Raw genomic sequence first — 23,839 nt, forward strand, 5'->3', positions numbered from 1 at the left:
TGAAAATTATTTAGATATATATTTCTTTTTTTCAAAAGGTTTTACTTACATAGCTCGAACTCATGGAACTCTTCAACTCAGGAAATTTGGCAAAGTTTACATTGTGTGGCATGCACAGTATTCTTTGTATTTTTTATTTTTTTGCTGTCTGTTCACATACTCTATATTGCCAAAAGTATTGACCTTTCCTGCTATATGGAGTTGTTTTTTAAACTGTTACCACAAAACTGGAGGCATTCAATTGTATAGGACCTCTTTAGATGCGCTATAATAACATTTTGCATTGACTTAAACTTGAAAACCCAAACCTGTCCCAGCATGGCAATACCCCTGTGCACAAAGTGAGCTCCTTGAAGATATGGTTTACATGCTTTAGAAAGGAAGATCTTAAGTGGCTTGCTATAAAGCTCTGATCTCATCCCTACTGAACAGCTTTGGGATGAATTGGAACGCTGACTGCACCCCAGGCCTCCTCACCTACATTAGCACCTGCCCTTGTGACTGATGAACTATCCATAAGCAAACTCCAAAATCTAGTGGAACAGCTTCCAAGAAGAGTGGAGGGATTTATAAGAGCAAACTGGGACTAAATGTGGAATGCAATGCTAAAAAATCACATACCGTACCTGATGACCAGGTGACCCAACACTTTTGCCAAAATAGTGTATACTTTTAATGAAAAATAAATCGAACCAACCCCGAAATGGCAAAATATTAAGCTGTCAGTGGTCTTAACAGCAAATCATTGTTCAGATAATCATCAATAATTTAACAAATAGATAACGTAACATAGTATGGGATAGATTTTTCCTTTGATAATTTTAAGCTGAACTTGTGACAACTTTCTGTAGAAATAAAAGACTATTGATGGCTTAAAAGAGTTTTGTGAAAAAGTTTTGTGAATCCAGACATGTTGACACTTCTGTAAACTTCAATCTTTAAAAGTGAAATTGTGCAATGTAGTTGAGGCAGAGGAATTCTGGAGCAGTGGAATTGAGGTGACACCTCCATGGAGGATGGACAAGGGATTCAGTTGTTTCCAACAGATTATCCTGGTCTTCATTTACCTTTGACGTTGCAGCCAGGACCATATCCTTGGTATGCCATGGCCTGAGAAATGTCCTTGTGACAGACCCAGCTTCTATAGCTACCCTGAATTTATTGTATTAATGTATTTCCACAAGAGATAAGACAAGTAATTTGATCCAGACTCTCTGACCGCTTTTGATATTGAGCACTGATAGCTGGAAAAATAAAATATAAAAATTGTCCAATCACGATGATTGTTATTTCGAATCTGTGAAATTGTCAATGTAAATCTGGTCTAAGAGGGTATAGCAGTGAGGCGGAGTCATATTCATGAGAAATTTAGAGTTTGGGAATAACTATTGGAGACAACAAAGTTTGGACTAAACCCCATACTAAAAAATCCATTACGAATTTCATTACAAAATAATCTTGAACTTCGTTGAAAAGCATGTGCATATTGTATAATTATAAGAAACAGAGAGATTATTTTCCTTGAACTAGTTGTTAAATAATTTTTTTCTATTTTAGGCTAAATTGTCATTTAATTTCTAATTATCTTGTAAAAGGCGGTTTTGCATCAAATTACTGTATGTAGAGGACAGCATAAAAACGTAGCTAATAATCTTAGTATTCAGTTATGGAATACAGTCTCTCTTTCATCATGAGTCTCTGTGTTTTGCATATTTGAACAGAAAAACAGTGTGAAGTCACTGGGTCATGTGTTTTGGCATCCAGTTGTCTTTTTATTCTCACAAGGAGTAAACAAGGGAACATTTGTCCTCCAATTTGTTTTGTAGTATGAGGCTATCACCAGACATCAAAGTGTAAAAATAGAATTTAATAATTGGAAGATGAATGGAATGAATGGACACAAAAATAAAATACTATTTTGAATTTGTTCATTATCTTCAGTAACTGCTGTTTAATGATAATAATGCAAACAGAGCTATTTTGGGAGTACATGGCATCAGATGGAAAGACAACCTGGACTATACCTGGATATATATATCTTTCTTGTCTATGTTTGATCAAAGTAATATGTTTCTGCCAGTGTTTAAGCATATATGCCACCTTATTAATGTATCAATTCTGTAATTCACACGACAGGGTGCATTGTGAAACTTTGTCATGGAACACATCAGATGAATCATCCTCCCAAATTTTCAGACAATGATTAAGAACATGTGCAGCTGGATATTGAAATTACTCAGTAACATAGCAGTAACATAGAGTTTGACTCACATTACATCATCAGGTTTGTTGATGGTACTATATGGGACCTATCGACACCATCAACCAAACAGCTGCTAGGTATGGGGAGGAACTCCTCCCAGCATGATGCACAACCATCTGTCACTTGGTGTTAGCCAAACAAAGGCAATGACTGAAAAGTTTAAATATGTAGTGTTTCTGAAATCATCACTGTTATTCCATCAAAAAAAGACCACTTCAAAGTATACATATAGATGTCTGCTTGGGTCAGGTTGCCTAAACCATTTTTTCTTGGCTTACTCCTCTTCACAACATACTGTTTCTATGATGTTTTAAATAGATGTTAAACAAACTTTAAATAACCTGAAATCATTTCAAAATTAGAATCATTTAAGCAATTGAACTTGTCACTAAGATGTTTTGAATAGTATTGTGCTTTATAAGTGAAGTACATGAGTATACAAAGATGGCAAGTATCTGTTATAAAGTCCTTTCTGTGAAAAACAAAAAGCAGTTATATGTGCAGGAAGGAGTAAAGAAAAACACTATTGCTTTCATCTGGGTGGACAGTAGGCACAAGGCTCGACGACACCCTGAAAAACAAGCTTGATGAATCTTTCAAATGTCTAGAAGAAATGAACATTAACATGGGGAAAACATTAAACCTTCAATAAATGGATCATAGGTATGAACTCAAGAATGTGGAGGTGTGAGGATGTTGGATTTTGTGTAATTATACACAATATACATTATACATTATACATAGAAATGTATTAGCTCATGTCTGCATTCAACTGTCTTTGGAGTTGGGATCATAAAATATGTAGAGTATTTAAATATAAGTTGTAATAAGGCATGTGACACCTGCCCATAACCTAACCTAATGTGGCTCTTCCCCAAACTGCCATATTGATTTCTTAGTAAGCAAGTATAATCAAACATAGTTTGAATTAATTTGAATATGAACATTGTCCAGGAAATTATTTAAACTATGTTAGGAATGCTTTCTGTTATCACAAACATCAATGCCAACATTAAATTAATAACCCTCACACATAATCATTCATTGAAACAAGTTTGAGCACACAATGTGTGGTGTGTTCAAAGCAATAACAAAATTGGGCAGTGGACTCATATTTTCAGGAAGAAGAACTGACTGTCAGGAAATGGAGATACCAATGTGCTGACTCACTTCGATCCCAGATGTTGTAAGAACCATTACTGGTGATTAAACTCTTTAATGCGATTGAGGCAAGTGCTTTTTTATTTCTTAGATTTTTTGCGATTTAGCGAGATGGATTCTGGCTGGGATAGAAACAGAAGAGATATATAATAACTTTATCGCTAAGCATTAGCATTATCCATCAATTTGCTAACATCTCTCTTACCAACTGATGCATACAGTGGGGCAAAAAAGTATTTAGTCAGCCACCAATTGTGCAAGTTCTCCCACTTTTTCTGCAAGTCTCCACAAGGTTTTTACACACTGTTGCTGGTAGTTTGGCCCATTCCTCCATGCTGATCTCTTCTAGAGCAGTGATGTTTTGGGGCTGTGGCTGGGCAACACGGATTTTTAACTCCCTCCAAAGATTTTCTATGGGGTTGAGATCTGGAGACTGGCTAGGCCACTCCAGGACCTTGAAATGCTTCTTACGAAGCCACTACTTCGTTGCCCGGGCGGTGTGTTTTGGATCATAGTCATGCTGAAAGACCTATCCACATTTCATCTTTAATGCCCTTGCTGATGGAAGGAGGTTTTCACTCAAAATCTCACGAAACATGGCCCCATTCATTCTTTCCTTTACACGGATCAGTCGTCCTGGTCCCTTTGCAGAAAAACAGACCCAAAGCACGATGTTTCCACCCCCATGCTTCACAGTAGGTATGGTGTTCTTTGGATGCAACTCAGCATTCTTTCTCCTCCAAACATGACAAGTTGAGTTTTTACCAAGAAGTTCTATTTTGGCTTCATCTGACCATATGACATTCTCCCAATCCTCTTCTGGATCATCCAAATGCTCTCTAGCAAACTTCAGACATGCCTGGACATGTACTGGATTAAGCAGGGGGACACGTCTGGCACTGCAGGATTTGAGTCCCTGGCGGCGTAGTGTGTTACTGATGGTAGTTTTTGTTACTTTGGTCCCAGCTCTCTGCAGGTCATTCACTAGGTCCCCCCGTGTGGTTCTGGGATTTTTGCTCACCGATCTTGTGATCATTTTGACCCCACGGGGTGAGATCTTGTGTGTAGCCCCAGATCGAGGGAGATTATCAGTGGTCTTGTATGTCTTCCATTTTCTAATAATTACTCCCACAGTTGATTTCTTCACACCAAGCTGCTAACCTATTGCAGATTCAGTCTTACTAGCCTGGTGCAGGTCTACAATTTTGTTTCTGGTGTCCTTTGACATCTCTTTAGTCTTGGCCATAGTGGAGTTTGGAGTCTGACTGTTTGAGGTTGTGGACAAGTGTCTTTTATACTGATAACAAGTTCAAACAGGTGCCATTAAGGACAGAAGAGCCTCTTAAAGAAAAGTTACAGGTCTGTGAGAGCCAGAAAGCTTGCTTTTTTTTTGTAGGTGACCAAATACTTATTTTCCACCATAATTTGCAAATAAATTCTTTAAAAATCAGACAAATCAGAATGGGATTTTTTTTCTCATTTTGTCTCTCATAGTGAGTGTAAGTGTACCTATGATAAAAATTACAGGCCTCTCTCATCTTTTTAAGTGGGAGAACTTGCACAATTGGTGGCTGACTAAATACTTTTTTGCCCCCCATTTTTCCACACACATTTCTCCATTCAAAACATTCAACTAATTTCACCAACAATGTTTCTTCTTCTTCTTCTTCTTCTTCTTCTTCTTCTTCTTCTTCTTCTTCTTAATAATAATAATAATAATAATAATAATAATAATAATAATAATAATAATAATAATAGTAGTAGTATTTAAATTTGTATTACCCAAATTCCAAAAAAGTTGGAGAGGTGTGTAAAATGTGAATACATAATATTTTTTAATTGAAAGCCTCAAAAACACAAATACTATTCACAATATAACATATAAACCATATCAAATATTTAAACTGAGAAAATGTACAATTATAAGGGAAAAAATAAGGTAATTTTAATTTGATGGCTGTAACATGTTACAAAACATTTGGGACATGTATAGGTGCTGCTTAAGCCATCCCCTACATGTCTGGGAACAGTCTGTATATCTCTGGGAACACCAGTCTGCTTGAGAGGAAAGTTGTCCCATTCGTGTTTGATACAAAACTCTAGCTGCTCAAACCTGATCTTCTTTTTAATGATGCACCAAATTGTTTTCAGTTTGTGAAGGTTGTGGACTGCAGGCAGGCCAAATCAGCACTTGGTCTCTTCCTCTGTGAAGCCATGCAGTTGCAGTATGCACTTTATTATTGTCTTGCTAAAATATCTAAGGCCTTTCCTCGAAAAAGATGTCATCTTGGTGGAAGCATATGTGGCTCTAAAACCTGTCCATACCTTTCAGCATTGATTGTGTATTTCCAGAGGTGCATGCTGTCCATTCTATAAGCACTAATGCAACCCTATACCATTAGAGATGCAGGCTTTTGAAGTGAAGTGTTGATAACATGCCAGATGGTCCTTTTATTCTTTAGTCTGAATGAGGTTTTAATGGTTTCCATGAAGCTTTTCAAATGTTGATTCATCTGGCCACAGAACAAATGAGTTTTGTCCTTGAGAAGACGACATTTCTGGATTATGCTCACATATGACTTCTTGTTTGCATGATAGCACTTTGACCTACATTTGTGGATGACATGGCAAACTATGATCACATATATTGTTCTGGAGGTGTTTCTGAGCCTGTGCAGTGACTTCCATTACAGAATCATGACTGTTATAAATGCAGTGCCACCCGAGGGTCTGAAAATCATGAACATACAATATTGATTTTCTGCAATTGCGATTTTTTTCCTCCACTTAAAAGAGTCAATTTTCTCAGTTTAAACCTTTTATATTATATATTTAGTACAGTTACTAAATTTTGCTCTTTAAAGCATACCATATTTGACTCTCTTTTTGATGGTTCCTTTTTCAAGGGGAATTGTACATGTACTGTACTGTAAACTCAACAAAAAATGTGAATTACTTGGCAAAATGTTTTATTTACTACTTTAAATGAATAATACAATAATAAAATAGTTTTTCAGTCATTTTTATGCAATTTATTAGTGCAAACTCTGTTTTAAATGTTAATCTGAACTTTCGAGCCACTTGCAGCTTCTCGCAAACTATCAGATTTTTTGCAAGTTACTCTTAGTCTGGTTCCAAATGAAAGGTTGTGAACTATCGAGGTCGCGAGTGTCAAGGTCGCGAGTATTGAGGTTCCATTATATGTATGCAATATCATAATAATACTGAAAGTAACTTTAATAAAGACTTGTTATATAATGAAATGTTGATCATGCAACTTCCATTTTATACTGGGGACTGTGTTTCAGGATGAAAGCTGAGTAATTGTTGTGGAATGCAACTAAAATGTAAACTTCTCATGCTGTACTGATATTGTCACATTTATGCCATTTGAATAATGATATTTTAAGGTAAAATGTAGCCATAATGGACCCAGAGAAAGCTTTTATTCATGTTTGAACTTATTTTATTTAATAGGTGCACACTTAAAAAATCTTATACTTCAGATGCATATTCATAAATGTGGAAAACAAATTCTGCCAATAATAGAATCACCCACATATCCTTATCACAACCAGGTTATACCAAATTCATATCAAACACATCAAACACTTTTACACTTTACTTAATACGTTTATTGCGCTAAATAAAGCGTTCATACAAAAAGTGGAAATAAGCATGAATGTATGAATTACAGTGACTTATCCAAAAACCTCTACCACAGACAGGGGGAATGTGAGAGATGAGGCCCCTGTGATGATAATGGTCTTCCCCTCTGGGTTGGGGGCAGAAGGAACATTTTTGTGGCCAACAGATACATTCCAATGCCATGAGCTACTGCCCAACAGAATTATGTCACTTCTGCTATTTTCTCAGACTTCTATTAAAGAAACGAAACAGCAATATATCTGTCAAGTGAATGCATTTTAGACACTCTGACCCATCACAACCAAATGACCCAACATGCCATTATTGTTCAACATAATGTTTACTTTTTGCTTGGGCAAAAAAATTACTAGAGGAAAGTTCAGCATGTTATCCACAAATCTTTCAACATGATGTTTCCTTACACAATTGTAGCATGGCTTTCCAAATGATGGTCAACAAGGATGCTTGGTTGTGTACTTTATTTTTAAGTATTTTGGGAGGGGAGACCCCACAAACCCCTAGTCAAGCAGTTATAAAAACATCTGTCATAGGATGGAAAAAGTGACCTATTCAGGGTTTCTTTAACCACAGAACATTCTGTATGCTGTGCAATTCTTACAATTATAATATAAATTTTAGTGATTTATGAAAAGTGTTGTCTCAAAAAAAGCGAGGGAAAGCCCACAGATTAACTTTATATTCTAATAACTTGCGTTTGTTTTTTAGAATGAGTATGGACATGGTTGCAAGTTAGAAGAATTGCTATCGATCAGAGGCATAACCAAAATGATTCCAAAAACCAAAATGATGGTCCACCTGCATAAAATTCAGTGGAATAAAAATTTACAACAGTTACCTTCAAATACTTTGAATACTATTTCATTGCTATTTAGAAAACAATATATAATTGTTGACTAATTGGACTAATTAACCAAAAAACTTTAACATTAAGCTTTAAATTAGCTTGAAATAGGATGCAAGGAGAACAAATAGGCATTCTTCTTTTTCTTATTATATATACTATAGAAGCAAAAAGAATAAAAAAACAATTAAGTAATTTATCGATAAAAGATGTTTTTTTTTTCCAAATGTTAATTGCTATTTTTTCAATTGCTTTCAGTTCACTGAAATTCTTTGGTGAGTGAACATCCTGACAGCAGTTTGCCAGGTGATGACCTTTGGCTTTTTACTGTTATAGCTGTGAAACATTAAGTTGCAACTGTTCACACTAATGAAATAACTTTTCATGGTAGGTCTTACATTGAAAAGAATAGAATGCACTTTTCCGGCATGTTTTGACACTAGACAGTAATTTTCCATGTTTTTCTAGTCATTCCAGGAAGTGGAAGTGGAATAAATGAGTGTAAAGACTCTGAGAGTTGTACAGGTGTGTGTTGTCTCTGAGGTTGCTCACACTGTGATGTGAAAGCTGTCTGAATGGGAGTCGGGTTAGGGGGTCAGAGCCACAGGATATAGAAAAAAAAATCTTTTGGAGAAAAACAAAATTATTAAATGTTAGTGTTAACCAATCTCTTTGGCAGATGTAGGCCTTCATTACTGTGACCAAAGTGACTCTGGAGTGTCAACACTGCAGCCAAGACATATAAACTAAGTGGCTCAACACTCTGTGTTTGTTATGGAGCGCTTCCCCAGGCTCCAGTTTATGCAACACAGCTGAGAAAGTAAATTCCTGTGATGAATGCTGTTGATCAAATAGCCATATAAAGTGAATGTGCTGGGTGCATGCTTAGTGTCCGAATGTGTCCATGCAGACAATTGGAGAAAGATGAGTCAGAGCAGCTGCAGCAGGATTAAATCAAATTGTGTGACAGTGAGAAAGCTAAGGTTTTAAATAAAGTTATAGTGCCATACATGGTAGCTGTGAATCAACTAAATAAATGCATTCTGTCTCGTTCTTTAAGCATAGATTATGCTTAGAGATTTAATCATGGCGGTTTATGCCCCCTGCTGTTAGGTCAAAAAAGTGCATTACTAATTCCGACTTCAATAAATAAGATGATAAAATATTCAGTTGTAGAAAAATGCATAGGGTTCTCTGGTTTCCTCCCACGTCCCATTCATATTACAATTTTATTGCTCACATACAAAATTATACACATCGTGATTTCCAGTGAAAAGCTGTTTTTTGACTGTCTATGACAAAAATAGAAAGAAATAGAATCAAATCTTAGTTCTATACAAGTAAGAAAGAAGTAACATATAACATATTAAAATATAACATAATGAATAAACAGATCAGTGTCAGAAACATTATGAGTGTTATTGTTTTTGGAATAAAGGGTGTGCAATATAAGGAAAATACAATGTAATTTGTTTAAAATCAGGCTGAGGTAGTGGATGTTGTGTCCACTCTAGGAGATCTAGTCTAATGTGCTGTCCTGGTTTTGGACAACTGGTATTGTCCTGCACTGTCCTGTGTTGTCTTGCACTGTCTTATGTTGTCTTTTGCACTGTTTGCACCACTTGCACACATGCACTTTAACATGGCTAGTTCTTGGCCCTGTGTTTTTCTGTTTCTGTGATTGTTGTTTTATGTTGTTTTATGTAGCACCTGGGTTCTGGAGGAACGTTGTTTCATTTCACTGTGTCCTGCATCAGCTATATATGGTTGAAATGACAATAAAAACTTCTTGACTCTTGACTTGACTTGGTTGAAGGTCAGAATGGCTTGTGGAAGCAGCTCCTCCTCATTCTCTCTGTCTACTGGCCTTCAGGAAGCTGAAGTGCTTCCCTAACTGCAACAGAGGGAAGAGTACAATATTCAGATAGTTTAGGTGCTTCAATATCTTCCTGCCTGTGGTCTTGTACTGCTTGCTGTAGATAGACTGCAGGTTAGGAACATTTAATTCACAGCTCATCCCATAACAGGCTGTGATGTTTTCTGTCAGGATGCTATCAGTCATGCAGGTGTAAAACTTACAATAGCTCCTTAGAGTGTAGTTTCTTCTTTACCATGGTTTCAGTGTGTTTACATCAAATTAATGTGACAGGATCATAACAAGTCTTGTGTGATGCAAACACCAATGTACGAGAAATTACTCCTTCTGGGTCCCTGAGAAAAACATTCAAGTTCTCAGTTATATAAAAATGAGATAAATGTAAGTCGCCTTGGAAAAGGGTGCCTGCAAGATTCTATAACAGTAAATGTAAGGGGGTGGTAGCCTCATCTTTATAGATTCCAGACAAAGGCCATGACCAGTGTTAATAAGAGCAGTGCTGTGTCTGAATGCACTCCCTATCAAGTATCAGAGTACATTGTCGGTACAAATGAGTGAACGTCTGTAGGTAATGAAGCTGTTCACAATTTGACACCACTATAAAATGCTAACACCTTTTATAGTGCACTATAACTATATAGTGTGTCAGAATTTAGCGTACGATAAAGTGCTGCTTGTAGAAGATTTTGATGTCCACGTACAGGATGCAAATGATGCCCTAGGACTTTATTTTTTGGGTTTACTAAACTCCTTTGTGGTTAAACAAAACATCACTGGACCAACCCATTGTTTAATCACACTAGACTTAATAATATCCCACAGAGCAGACATCACTGATATAACTATTTTACCTCAGAGTCATGATATCAGAGACCATTACCTCATACTGTACACACTACTGGTAGAGCAGATTAGACGTGTCTCGCCATGTTATTGAATCGGAAGGACTATTTTTCTGACCACTAAGGAAAGACTTATTATTAAGCTGCCTGATCTGTCTCAACATCTTACTAAACACCTAAATGCTAATGATCTTGACAAAATGGCTAACAACATAGGCATTATCTTTACTAGCATTAGGCACTGTTTCCCCTATCCGCTTAAAAAAGGTTAGAGAAAAAACACCTGAACCCTGGTATAATAGTCCTACTCATACCCTCTAGAGGGCAGCTCGTAATCTGAAAAGAAAATGGAGAAAACTAAATTAGACGTTTTTAGAATTGAGTGTAAATACAGTATGTACAATACAGCTACAGACAGGTGCTAAATTGTAAATGGCTAAATAAACAACAAATCTGTAAAGAGCATTTCAGAGTATTCCATCACAGTTTAATATTGAGGAATTTATGAATTTCATCACTGAAAAAAAATGCAAGTATTAGAATCTTAGTTGTGGAGGTCCAACCTCTGACAGTGTCTCATGATCCAGTCTCACCTAAATCTCCACAATTACAAGTATAGGACATGAAGAGCTGCATGATCTTATCACCAAAGCCAAATCAACAACATATCTGTTAGATCTCATTCCAACTAAACTACAGAAAGAAGTTGCTTACAGCTGGTGAGCCTCTTCTTCTTCTTATTAACTCCTCGATCTCTTTAGGTCACATCCCTAAACCCCTCAAGTTGTCAGTTATTAAGCCACTCATTAAGAAACCTAATTCTGATCCAAATGAACAATCAAATTACAGACCCATTTCAAACCTTCAGTTTATGTCTAAGATTTTAGAAAATATTGTGTCTGCCCAGTTATGCTCCCTCTTACATGAAAACAATATCTTTGAAGAGTTACAGTCAGGTTTCAGGCCCCATCATAGCACATAATCTGCTCTAGTTAAAATCACGAATGACCTGTTTTTAGCATCGCTAAGGCTTCATCTCTCTGTTAGTTTTACTAGATCTTAGTGCTGCATTCGACACTATAGATCATGACTTTCTCCTGGATCGCTTACAGAATTAACTAGGCATTCAGGGACTAGCATTAGGCACTGTTTCCCTATCCGCTTAAAAAGGTTAGAGAAAAACACCTGAACCCTGGTATAATAGTCCTACTCATACCCTCTAGAGGGCAGCTCGTAATCTGAAAAGAAAATGGAGAAAACTAAATTAGACGTTTTTAGAATTGAGTGTAAATACAGTATGTACAATACAGCTACAGACAGGTGCTAAATTGTAAATGGCTAAATAAACAACAAATCTGTAAAGAGCATTTCAGAGTATTCCATCACAGTTTAATATTGAGGAATTTATGAATTTCATCACTGAAAAAAAATGCAAGTATTAGAATCTTAGTTGTGGAGGTCCAACCTCTGACAGTGTCTCATGATCCAGTCTCACCTAAATCTCCACAATTACAAGTATAGGACATGAAGAGCTGCATGATCTTATCACCAAAGCCAAATCAACAACATATCTGTTAGATCTCATTCCAACTAAACTACAGAAAGAAGTTGCTTACAGCTGGTGAGCCTCTTCTTCTTCTTATTAACTCCTCGATCTCTTTAGGTCACATCCCTAAACCCCTCAAGTTGTCAGTTATTAAGCCACTCATTAAGAAACCTAATTCTGATCCAAATGAACAATCAAATTACAGACCCATTTCAAACCTTCAGTTTATGTCTAAGATTTTAGAAAATATTGTGTCTGCCCAGTTATGCTCCCTCTTACATGAAAACAATATCTTTGAAGAGTTACAGTCAGGTTTCAGGCCCCATCATAGCACATAATCTGCTCTAGTTAAAATCACGAATGACCTGTTTTTAGCATCGCTAAGGCTTCATCTCTCTGTTAGTTTTACTAGATCTTAGTGCTGCATTCGACACTATAGATCATGACTTTCTCCTGGATCGCTTACAGAATTAACTAGGCATTCAGGGACAAGCATTAAGCTAGTTTAAATCCTAGCTGTCTGTTTGTTACAATTTTGTAGATTTAAATGGAGAACTACCTACTAGTTCAACAGTAAAAGACCTGGGAGTTATTTTACACAGCAACTTGTCTTTTGAAAATCCTATCACCAATATTACAAAAACAGCCTTCTTCCACCTTAGAAATATTGCTAAGATAAGAAACATGTTGTCTATATCTGATGCAAAGATGCTCGTCCATGCATTTATGACCTCCATACTGGACTATTGTATTGCATTACTGGGTGGTTGTCCTGCATCATTAATAAACAAGGTACAGTTAGTTCAGAATGCGGCAGCCAGAGTTCTCACACGGTCGAGAAACCCCAATTTTATCATCCCTACACTGGCTACTTTGTACCTAAGTTTCAATCGACTAAAAACAATTGCTACTTACTTACAAAGCCCTAAATGGTTTGGCTCCCATGTATCTATCCAGTCTTCTAACCTGCTACAATCTGTCAAGCTCTTTGAGATCTCAAAACTCCGGACTTCTAGTAGTTCCTAGAATAGCAAAGTCCATTAAAGGTGGTAGAGCATTCTCACTTAGCTCCTTAACTCTGGAACAGTCTTCCTGACAGTGTTCGGGGCTCAGACACACTCACCCATTTTAAGTGCAGATTAAAAACATATCTTTTTAGCAAGTCCTACACATAACACATATCATAACCTTGCACTCCAGTACATCTGATCAAATACATGATCAACTTTTAATATTATAAAAAAGCAGCTACGTTAATTCCTCTCCTCTGCTTCTCTTTCTCTAACCATCTCGAGGCATCCTGAGGTTGCACCACCTCCGATTTGTCCAGCCTCATGAAGATTATAGACCTTCAAAGAGTAGACGCCGACCCCGCAAACATCCTGAACTATCAAGTCAAGTCAAGTCAAGAAGCTTTTGTTGTCATTCCAACTAAATATAGCTGATGTAGTACACAATGAAATAAAACAACGTTCCTCCAATAACCTGGTGCTACATAAACAACATATAGCTACATAACAGAAAAACAGAGCGCTAAGGACTAGTTCCCCTTTTAGTCTGGTTCCTCTCAAGGTTTTTTCCTCATAACATCTAAGGAAGTTTTTTCTTGCCACAGTCACCCTAGGATTGCTCATCAGGGATTAAAACGCATAATTACCATAAATTCCCTTTAGGGAACTCGAGCTGGGTCGGAACGCTAAAAAACCCAAAAGCGTTCCCAAAGCGTTCCGATGCAGCATCTCATTCCCTCCGGGAACTAGGGTTACATACATAACCTCAGTGGCATTGAGTAAAAGACAGGAGGTGGAGATGGAAGTAGCAGAGCTAAAGATGCTGAGATTTTCATTAGTGACGAGGATGGACGGAGTGACGAGGATGGACAGGATTAGAAACGAGTTTATTAGAGGATCAGCGCATGTACAGTAGGACGTTTCAGGGACAAAGTAAGAGAGGCTTGGTTGAGATGGTTTGGGGATGTGCAGAGGAGGGACATCAGTAGGATAATGCTGAGAATGGAGCCACCAGAAAGCAGGAAAACAGGAAGACTAAGGAGGAGGTTTATGTTTGTGGTGAAGGAAGACATGCAGGTAGTTGGGTTGAAAGAGGCAGATGAAGAAGACAGGTGGGTATGGAGACGGATGATCCGCTGTGGCGACCCCTAATGGGAGCAGCTGAAAGAAGAAGAGGGAAATGGTCAGTCAATTAAAATATAGCTGAGTAAAAAGTACATATACTGAATCATAACTGTAGTTGAGTAGAAAGTAACATTTGCTTATATCTTTAATACTCAGTAAAACTAAAAAAGTAGCCAAAAAATGACTTATGTACTGAATGGATGTACATTTACTCAAATACTGTACACCAATGGGCTCAGCACACTGAAATTTACATTTAAGTAAGAGAAATGTGGCGTAAAAAATGAATAGGCCTATAAAACATTTTTTATCTTTTTGTGATTCATATTAAAATCGAGTAAACCAAACAAAATGCTTCCATATAGTGTCAGCTCAACTGGTCTGCACTGTAAATACACCAGTGACGGAGTGAACGAATTCGGACACAATCAACATTCATGACCTCTCAGCGCTCACTCTCTCCAGTCCACTAGACGGCGCTCATTCACATTTACACGGTAACTCCTAAATCCCAAAGAAGCAGACGCACACACGTGTGTTGACCAAGTTCAGTGTAACGTTACAATTTAACTGAGCTGAGTTACTTTAAGGCGGCTGGAAGCTCGTGCATGCACCTTGACAGACATGTCTTCATTTCGAAAAGCTCTGAAATCCAAACAGCGGGATCACAAAGAGAGATCTCAGGTAATCACCTGTTTGGTGTTCTTGTGTTAGCTAGCTAAGATGAACAACATGCTAATCAGTAAGGGTTGTTACATAATCTCATTGGATTTAGAACCCCAGAATGCAGTGCTGCTCCGCTTGTGGCTCAGCATGGTTTAATTTCTCACCTGTGATGTACCAGGAATGATGATATTGGTGTGAATGTTGAAGTTTCAGAACATCTGTTTGACCCGAGTGTACAGAGGAGGAGGCGAAAAGGTCAACAGATTTGGGCAAAAAATGAAATACAGACTAAATCTCAAATCATTTAAAAGCATTGTGGGAAATGATGGAAAAATCTGAACTAAAAAATCGTCCAACATGTCAATAACAGGCACCTGAGCTGAAAAGCTAAACTCTGCATTTCATTATAAAAGAAATCCTGGTTGTTATTTTAGATTTTTACATTTATGGCATTTGGCAGATGCCAGTATCCAGAGTGACTTACAACTAAAAAATTGAGGGTTTTGCATAATGTATGTTCATATACTTGTTTATTTTTTTAAGTAATAAAATAAATATGACTGATCCTCTTAAACATGGGATACAGCAGCACATCGCTACCTACTCAGTTTATCAGTTCAGTCATGTCTCTTTCAATCTTAATATTCATAACATGACTTCAATCTAAACCTCAGGTTTTTAAAGAAGAGATGCATGCTAACTACTTGTGAACTATTTACATACTTTATATACATGTTACACTAGAAATGTGTTTAGTGTACCTAAAGAGCAATGCAAAGATTTGAATACAGTGCAGACTATATAAACAAAAAAGCAAATCTTTGTTAAAGCATGCATTAATCATGACTTCAGCAGACTGCTAATTCTGTCTCTTTTCTTCACAGCCTGGATCCAGGAAACATTTAGGACTTCTAGAGAAGAAGAAGGACTACAAACTTCGTGCAGAGTGAGAACGCTTTGACTTTAATCAAGAATGGAATTACTTTCTTTCGGCTTCTCTCTTTAGGGGTCGCCACAGCGGATTATCCGCATGTTTGATTTGGCACGTTTTACGCTGGATGCCCTTCCCTACGCAACCCTCCCCATCTATCCGGGCATGGGACTGGCACTAAGAGTGGCTGGGGATGGTTCCTTGACCGGGGATCGAACCCGGGCCGCAGTGGTGAGAGCGCCGCATCCTAACCACTAGACCACTAGGGGACCTCTAATCAAGAATGGAATAGATCACCAAAATTTGGGCAAAATCAAGAACCCAATTGGAGAGGATCTCTTTGTATTCTGTAGCACTACAATTTCTTTTCACTTGAACTGAGAGAGTTGAGCCCAAACATGTGCCAGCACTGCAGTGCTTCTGTGCAATTCGAAGTTCATGAAAACATGGATTGTCAAAACACCTCGACCTTAATACCACTGAACAACTTGGGATGAATCGAAAATTTTACAAATCCCATCAAGCCCCTCTCCCAAAACAAATCTAGTGGAAAGCTTCTGAAGAGTGGAGGCTGATAGAACCACAAAGGGAAACTAAATCTGGAATGGGATGTTCAGAAAGCACATATGAGTCACATGTTATGGTCAACATTTGGTTAAATAGTGGATCCTTTTCTTATTGGTATATTTCATGAACTGTTTATGCCTTATTACGTTGTTAGTACTGTTGGCAAAACTAATGAATTCGCTGAGTTTTGTAAGGTTGCTTCTATATGCTGTGTGTATGATGAATGTTGCTTTTCATAATAGGATTGCAGCAATGCCTCTGCTGTAGAGGATGGCCAGTTTAAAATTAACAGAGGAATGCTGTTTTGTGCTTATCGTTATGTAGTGACTACCATCGAAAACAGAAAACGCTCAGTGCCTTACGCAAGAAGGCTCAGGACAAGAACCCAGATGAATTCTACTATAAAATGATAAAAACTCAATTAAAGGTAGGGTGGTATTTTTTTTATTTGGATATTTAAAAGTTGTACGACTTTAGTTTTGAAAAAAATAAAAAATCAAGGATACTGCTGGACTGAGCATGCCTAATCTTCTATTTGTCTGTTGTTAGGATGGCGTGCATGTTATTAAACAGACAAATGACCAGGTGACAGAGGACCAGAAGAAGATCATGAGAAGTCGAGACATCGGATATGTGGAAATGAAGAGAGTGGCCGAGTCTAAGGTGAAGAAGACACTATTATTATTTCATAGCAATGCGGTTAATAATAATCAGTTCCTGTGTCTCCAGTTGAGCATTGTATTCTACAAAAAGGTGTTTTATTTTGGGGAAAAATATTTTAAAATGTTCTGCAGAAAATCGAAAGATTAAAGTCAGAACTGCATCTTCTGGAGGCTGAGAGTAAGCAGAAAAACAAGCACATCTTTTTTGTGGACACCAAAAAACAAGGTATGTCTGAAACCTCTTGAAGGTTCGACAGGTAAACTAAGTTTTTGATTGTTTATTGAGGGTTTTGTTCTTTAATGTAACTAAGGGCATGTCTTTCTCTCTCTGACAGTGAAGGATTTTAACCTGGCTACACACCTCAACACAGTGCCTGAGCTGGTAAACAGAACCTATAACAGACCTACACTGGACACGCTGGTGAAAAAGAGCATTGTGGGTGCTGTGACCCCAAAGAATATTGCGGTTAGTACCAAAAAGTGTTCCAGGCTTTGTAAAGAATTAGTTTTTAAATCACATCCTGATTATCAGATTGTTCTGTCAAAGATTCAGTATCAGCATATGGCATGGAAAGATAATTTACTTAATTCTGCATTTCTAAATGTAAGCAAAGGAAATAACAAAATCGCTGACCTCTGCATCTAGGACAACACAATTACATGTTCAAGCCCTGACGCTCAGTAGACAAGCAGTCATCTGTCTTCCACAAACCATAAAAATTAACACTTTGTTATTGATGTTTACAAACCAACGTTTTGTATTTATGTATATTTAAACAAAATGTGTTATTCTTGTGTGATACGTCACAATGTTGTAATAATAGTGTACACTACTTGTTCTAAATCACACAATTTTCCACACTACACATTAGCTTATATTATTTCAGGTAGTTCACTTGCATGGATAACGACTTTTTCAGGGTCAGGAAAAAGCACGTGTTCAATCATTAACAATATAATGTGCTAAAGTGGTAAAAAGACTCTATTCCTATCATAACATTATGGTAGGCAGACTTAAATAATATGTTTAAACTAGTGATTGAAACAAAAAACAACACTTCATTCATGGCCAAATGTTATCCAATAACTATGTCTGTCTTCCTCTGTTTGTTTCTGTATTAATGCAATAATAAGCTTCTTCATCGTAGTCTTCACTAGAATAAAGAAGGTTGTATTAGAAGATGTAAAACATGACTTCTGTGTAACCCATGCTTAGACTATACAATTAGAATAACGTTTTAAATGTCATTAACAGTAAGGATTTACAAATATTTGTTAGTGTCACATTTGCAGGTAGAGTTGTTCAGGTTGTTTTCTCTTTCCCAGCTTTCCATATTTGTGTCTTTGAGTGGTACACTGTATTTTTGCCATTTTTCCACACAAGGTGTTTGTTGCATATTTATGGTGTTCATTAGTTTATATAGAGCAATACATTATGAAACCTTGCAGTTGTCTTCCTTTTCTCATTTTTTGCTGCTTTTTCCAACATCAGTTTGAAAAACAAGTTTAACACAGTCTTGTCATTAACTCTTGTTTGGTACTCTACAGAAACTGGCCAAACAGCGAAAGGTTCGGTACGAGGAACTGTCCCAGCGTATTGACCGAGAGAAAAAAATGTTCATCATCAGTCAGAAGATCCAGACTCGCAAAGACCTTCAGGTGAGACCCCAATTACACACCGACGTATATGTGTGTATATATGTATGTGTGTGTGTATGTGTAAAATTATTTATTTATATATATATATATATATATATATATATATATATATATATATATATATATATATATATATATATATATATATAATATAATATAATATAATATAATATAATATAATATAATATAATATATATTACACACACAAACATGCCAAACAGCATCATTCATCTTTAAATCTGCCAGTGCCCGATATTCTCTCTTATGGACTCCCATTCTTAATTCACACCACATGTTTCAATGGGTTTTAGGTCAGTGGACAGAAAATGGCCATGTCTAAACCTTGATTCTGTGATTCATTAATCAACGTTGTTTGATTCATGCATGTCAATTTTGTGCTGGAAGATCAAAATCAATGAGCAAGAGGGTGCTAGATTACCCCCAAAATGCTACCATTTTCAGTAAATCTCCATCATGATCCCTGGAAAATGTTTGGTTCAGGGCAGTTGCTCTTGGGAATGATTAACGTAACAGTAGATATGAGCATTTTCATGAGTTTTTCTCTTATTTTTTAGCCATTGCCAGATTTTATAATGTGTCTTATAGTTAATTTGATTCTTAAATCATCCCTTCCTTGATGATTAAGGCAACGTGGCCCCTAATATGAATCCCCCAGTAAAACAAAGTCATTGACTTCTTCAGAGTTGACCTTATTGATGCAGGGGAACTTAAGGTAAAATATAAAATGTAAATGTAATTCAGTTAAATTTTCCATGTTATATTCACTTGGTATGGGCACATTTTTTTTTCTTTCTCTAAATATGTTTACTTCAATTAAAGATAATTTTTTCCCTCATATTTTCAGGGTGAGCTTAAGCTAATTAAGCACTAAGACATAACTAGTTTCCCCATCCTATAGTTTACCAAGGGTGCCAATAATTCAGGAAATTACTTTTTCTTTGGACTTTCAGTGGATTGATCATGCCTAAACGTTTTCTTATTGATGTGCGGATTGTGTTTCATTACTAACAGGACAAGAACAAGAAAAGAAAAGTGAAGAATGAGACACCCACTGCTCCTGCCATCTATAAATTTGCTGCTAAAAGGAAAAGATAAAACACTTAAGATAAAACTTTACTCACACCACTGGAATTGTTACTTCCAGGAGAGACATTCACCTGACATTAAACAGGTGACATTAAAACCATACACAACGGAGCTTGAGACAAAGTTTAAGCTGATATGTATGTTTTGAATCTACAGAATGTAGGTGGGCATATACTGGGCTTTCAAATGAATTGTGAGAAGTGACATGGCAGCTAACTGGAGATTATTTTTTTTGGCTAACCTGCTCTCTCTCCCATGAAAAATTTTCATCAGCGGTTTTGTAATAATTGTATATATATATCAGTGCTAATAGAGCTTGTCATTGTTGTGGTTTGTACTGAAATTTTGAACACAAAAACCTCGTGTAATAACAATGTGTAATTATTAAGAGTTGCCAATAGGTGGCAGTAGCCCATTTGCTGGCATATTAAGTGTGTTTTAATGGAGACGCATGAGAAAAGGAAACATTTCTGCCCTAAAAAATAAAAAATACTCTGATACAATATAATTTTATTGGTTTGTGTGAAAATCATATTGCCTTTTTTTTTAGTATAGACTGTGGAGCTCTAAATGTTTTTGTATTGATGCTGAAATGCTACTTATTACTTAATATTTCTCTTGTAATTTTAATTGTATGCTTTCTTCTAATAGAATTAATAACTGATCCCAAATAGCTGGAATTTAACCTGGCTAGCTTTGTATTAACTCAATATGGTCTAAGCACTAACTAGTAACATTTAAATTTAAATTCAATTGTATTTGTATAGCGCTTTTAACAATAGACATTTTCACAAAACAGCTTTACAGAAAGAGGTTATTAAATATGAATTTATAAGTTTAGTGCCTATAACTTATTAGCTTATCAATTATGAGCGAGTCAGTTCTGGCATTGGCAAGGAAAAACTCCCTGAGTTGAGGGGAAAAAAACCTTGAGAGGAACCAGACTCATAAAGGGAACCCATCCTCATCTGTGTGGCACCAGATGTCCATTTATTATAGATTTATCTGCGTTAAATGTGCTGTTCAGTGATTGGTGCTTAAAGGCTAAAATTTTCATGCAGAATGCAGTCCTACACCATTGTGCAGGACTGTTTATATTAATTACAGTTTAAATTTGTCCTCATAGTTCTTGAGTTGCTTGATAACTTTATGGATCTTAAGGCTTGTGTGGAACCATTATCTTCCTCAGTTGATTAAGAAAAATATTTAATATCTTTGATGGAAATTATACAGTTTAAATGTTTTTATTTATTTATTATTATTATTATTATTATTATTATTATTATTATTATTATTGAGGGGCTTTTCTATAAAATTCAATGTCTGTATTGCCATCAGCTTTTTTGTCTACCAGACCTGAGGATTTTTCTTTTTTATTGAATTGTAGAATAGAATTGAAATATATGTCTGGAAAGTTAGAGCCATTTTCATAAAGCAATATTTCAAAAATAACCACACAATAGTAGTAGCTTTAAATGTATAGAATATAAGGTTTCTGTTGTTTGCATTGGTAATGAACTTTTGCCATGCAAATTCGCCTTTCTTAAAACATAAGCACTTGTGGAACTTAAAGCACAAGGGCATACTTCTACCAATATATAATAAAATGTCCACGGGTTCTTAATTGTGGACAATGTCCTGCAAAAAAACCCACTGTCCTGTTTCTCACTCACTACTCCATCCTATGTGGTTCATGTCTTGTGGTTCTCTTAGACATGTACCACAAGTTTGTTACCAACCACGTCTCGATTTTTTTTCCCTCCTCTCCTTGGAATGATCAGTGTGGCTGTGGAATGGTTAAAAATGAATTTAAACTGGCCATACCCATTCCTCTGAGTGTGTGTAATTCTATTGCAATGCTCCTGCGCTTGGCTTTGCGGGCTGCAGGACGAAGGTTCAGACTGCTTTCTCCTCTGCGAGGCTTGATCGATCACACTGCTGGCAGCGGCTTCATAAACGGGCCCCATCCATCAGCCTCTCCCGGGATGGAGGAAGAGGAAAAGCCAACGACAGGGAAATGTCACCATGTTGAGGAGATGAAAGGAGCAGGAGCACTGCAAAAATTGTGTGTGTGCCAGAAAGTAAAAGCATTCATCGTTTTCTTTGGTCCAAAATATTTTGGCTGTGTTTACCATATTACAACAGTAAAGTTAGATACAATAATTGATGGCTCAGTAGCTGTAGTTTTCTGTACAGCTTCCTATTTGTTTGAATTGAGTAATGAATGCATGTTCAATGGAATGAGTGACAGACATGCACACACACACAACCCCAGTGATATTTAGCACAGAGCCCCTTGGTGACACGTCGATATTGACCTTGTGTATTTGCACGATTTTCTACCCAGAGATAGCAAGATGGCCCTCTTTGGCTGTGGTCTGCCCGTGAATGTGTACGTCACTGTGGTTCCCTCAGTGAGGGGGGTCAAACAGCCTTGTGCGCAGTTTCACAATGCTTCCGCCCGCTGTTACACAGTTGCTCTACTGTTCGAACTGAAGTCTGCCTTTCATTCATGTTCACATGGAACAGGGAACCATGACAGGGGGTCGGTCACCGACCCCCAGATTTTAAAGATATAGGTCAGAAACCACTCATTGTCCTGTAATATTCTACTCATTGGCTGCTGTGTAAAAAGCTTCCTGATGGCTGAAGCCAGAGATTTGTTAAGCGCTTCGTAAATCTAGTTAACTGTTGTTAAATGTTATAAATATAACTGTTGTTATAAGCAATAACTGTTGTTAAATCTAGTTAAATGCTGCAAATGTTTGTGTATGTTATATGGTGTCATTTGTACATTTGAACAAAGTCAGGAATTTTGTTGATCAGGCTCAGGTGTAGAATTAACCAATTATACCAAGCAGATGCTAATTCTCATTAATTTCATATGTAGTTTGAAACAAGTTCATTAACTGAAACAGAAACAACTTTGTAGGAAGCTTAAACTGGGTGAGGAACAGCCAGACTCCGCCACTAAGGTGAGATTCATGTCACAGGTCATAGACCATGACACCACTGAGCACAGCAACAAAACACAAGGTCTGCATTATCAAGGTCTTTCCCAGGCAAGATTTTAGAGCAGACTGAGGTTTAAAGTTGAAAAAGCACAACCAATTGGACAATTTGAGGACCACAGATGCAGTGGTTGGCCAAGAAAACTTAATTCAGCAGATGAAAGACACATCATTACAAAGAAGTGGTGGAAACCAGAGGGAACCAGTTACACAAATGTACTGTCTTGAGATGTCTGGTCAAGTGGTCTTCCTTAAAGGAATTGCTGCCAAAAAGATATACTGTCAACCTGAAAACAAGACTAAGCGGCTCAACTAGCCACCAAAACTATGATGCAGAAAAATTGCAGCAGGGGCTCCGGTCTGATGAGTCAAAATCTAAAATATTTGTCTCTAGCAGGAGGCAGTTTTTTCCCAAAAGGCTGGAGAGTAGCACAATAATGGGTGTCTGTATGCAACAGTGAAGCACGGTGGAAGTTTCTTAAAAGTTTAAGGGTTACATTTTTGCAAATGGAGTTGGAGATTCAGTCAGGAATAATGATGGCCCCAATGTTTAGAAACACAGGCAGATAATTTTCCATCATGCAATGCCATCAGGGAAGAGTCTGATTGGCTCCAAATCTATTCAGCAGCAGGACAATGACCCCAAAAATACAGCCAATGTCATTTAAAACTATCTTCAGATTAGATAAGAAGAAGGAGTCCCAGAAGTGGTTTAGCACCCACATTGCCCCGATGTCAATGTCGTCTAGTCTGTCTGGGATTACATGAAGAGACAGAAGGATTTGATGCAGCCCACATCCACAGAAGATCTGTAGTTGTTTGGTCTGTAAGTGTACCTAGGAGAATTGTTGTTTTGCAGGCAAAGGGTGGCACACCAAATATTGATCTGATGAGGATTTCTCT

The 23,839-nt window shown here is 37.0% G+C and overlaps 1 protein-coding gene across 1 annotated transcript; it reads left to right on the top strand.

Moving 5' to 3' along the window:
- The first annotated feature begins 14,824 nt into the window (after window positions 1–14,824).
- utp11 (UTP11 small subunit processome component) lies at window positions 14,825–20,433 on the top strand. The gene is made up of 8 exons (XM_046846244.1): window positions 14,825–15,017; window positions 15,884–15,945; window positions 16,822–16,924; window positions 17,047–17,160; window positions 17,292–17,385; window positions 17,495–17,625; window positions 18,708–18,818; window positions 19,851–20,433. The coding sequence occupies exons 1-8, from the start codon at window positions 14,958–14,960 to the stop codon at window positions 19,932–19,934; spliced, it is 759 nt and encodes a 252-aa protein (XP_046702200.1). The 5' UTR covers window positions 14,825–14,957; the 3' UTR covers window positions 19,935–20,433.
- Window positions 20,434–23,839: the final 3,406 nt, after the last annotated feature.

This window comes from Silurus meridionalis, chromosome 4 (genome assembly GCF_014805685.1).
Source record: "Silurus meridionalis isolate SWU-2019-XX chromosome 4, ASM1480568v1, whole genome shotgun sequence".
Taxonomy (NCBI): Eukaryota; Metazoa; Chordata; class Actinopteri; order Siluriformes; family Siluridae; genus Silurus; species Silurus meridionalis.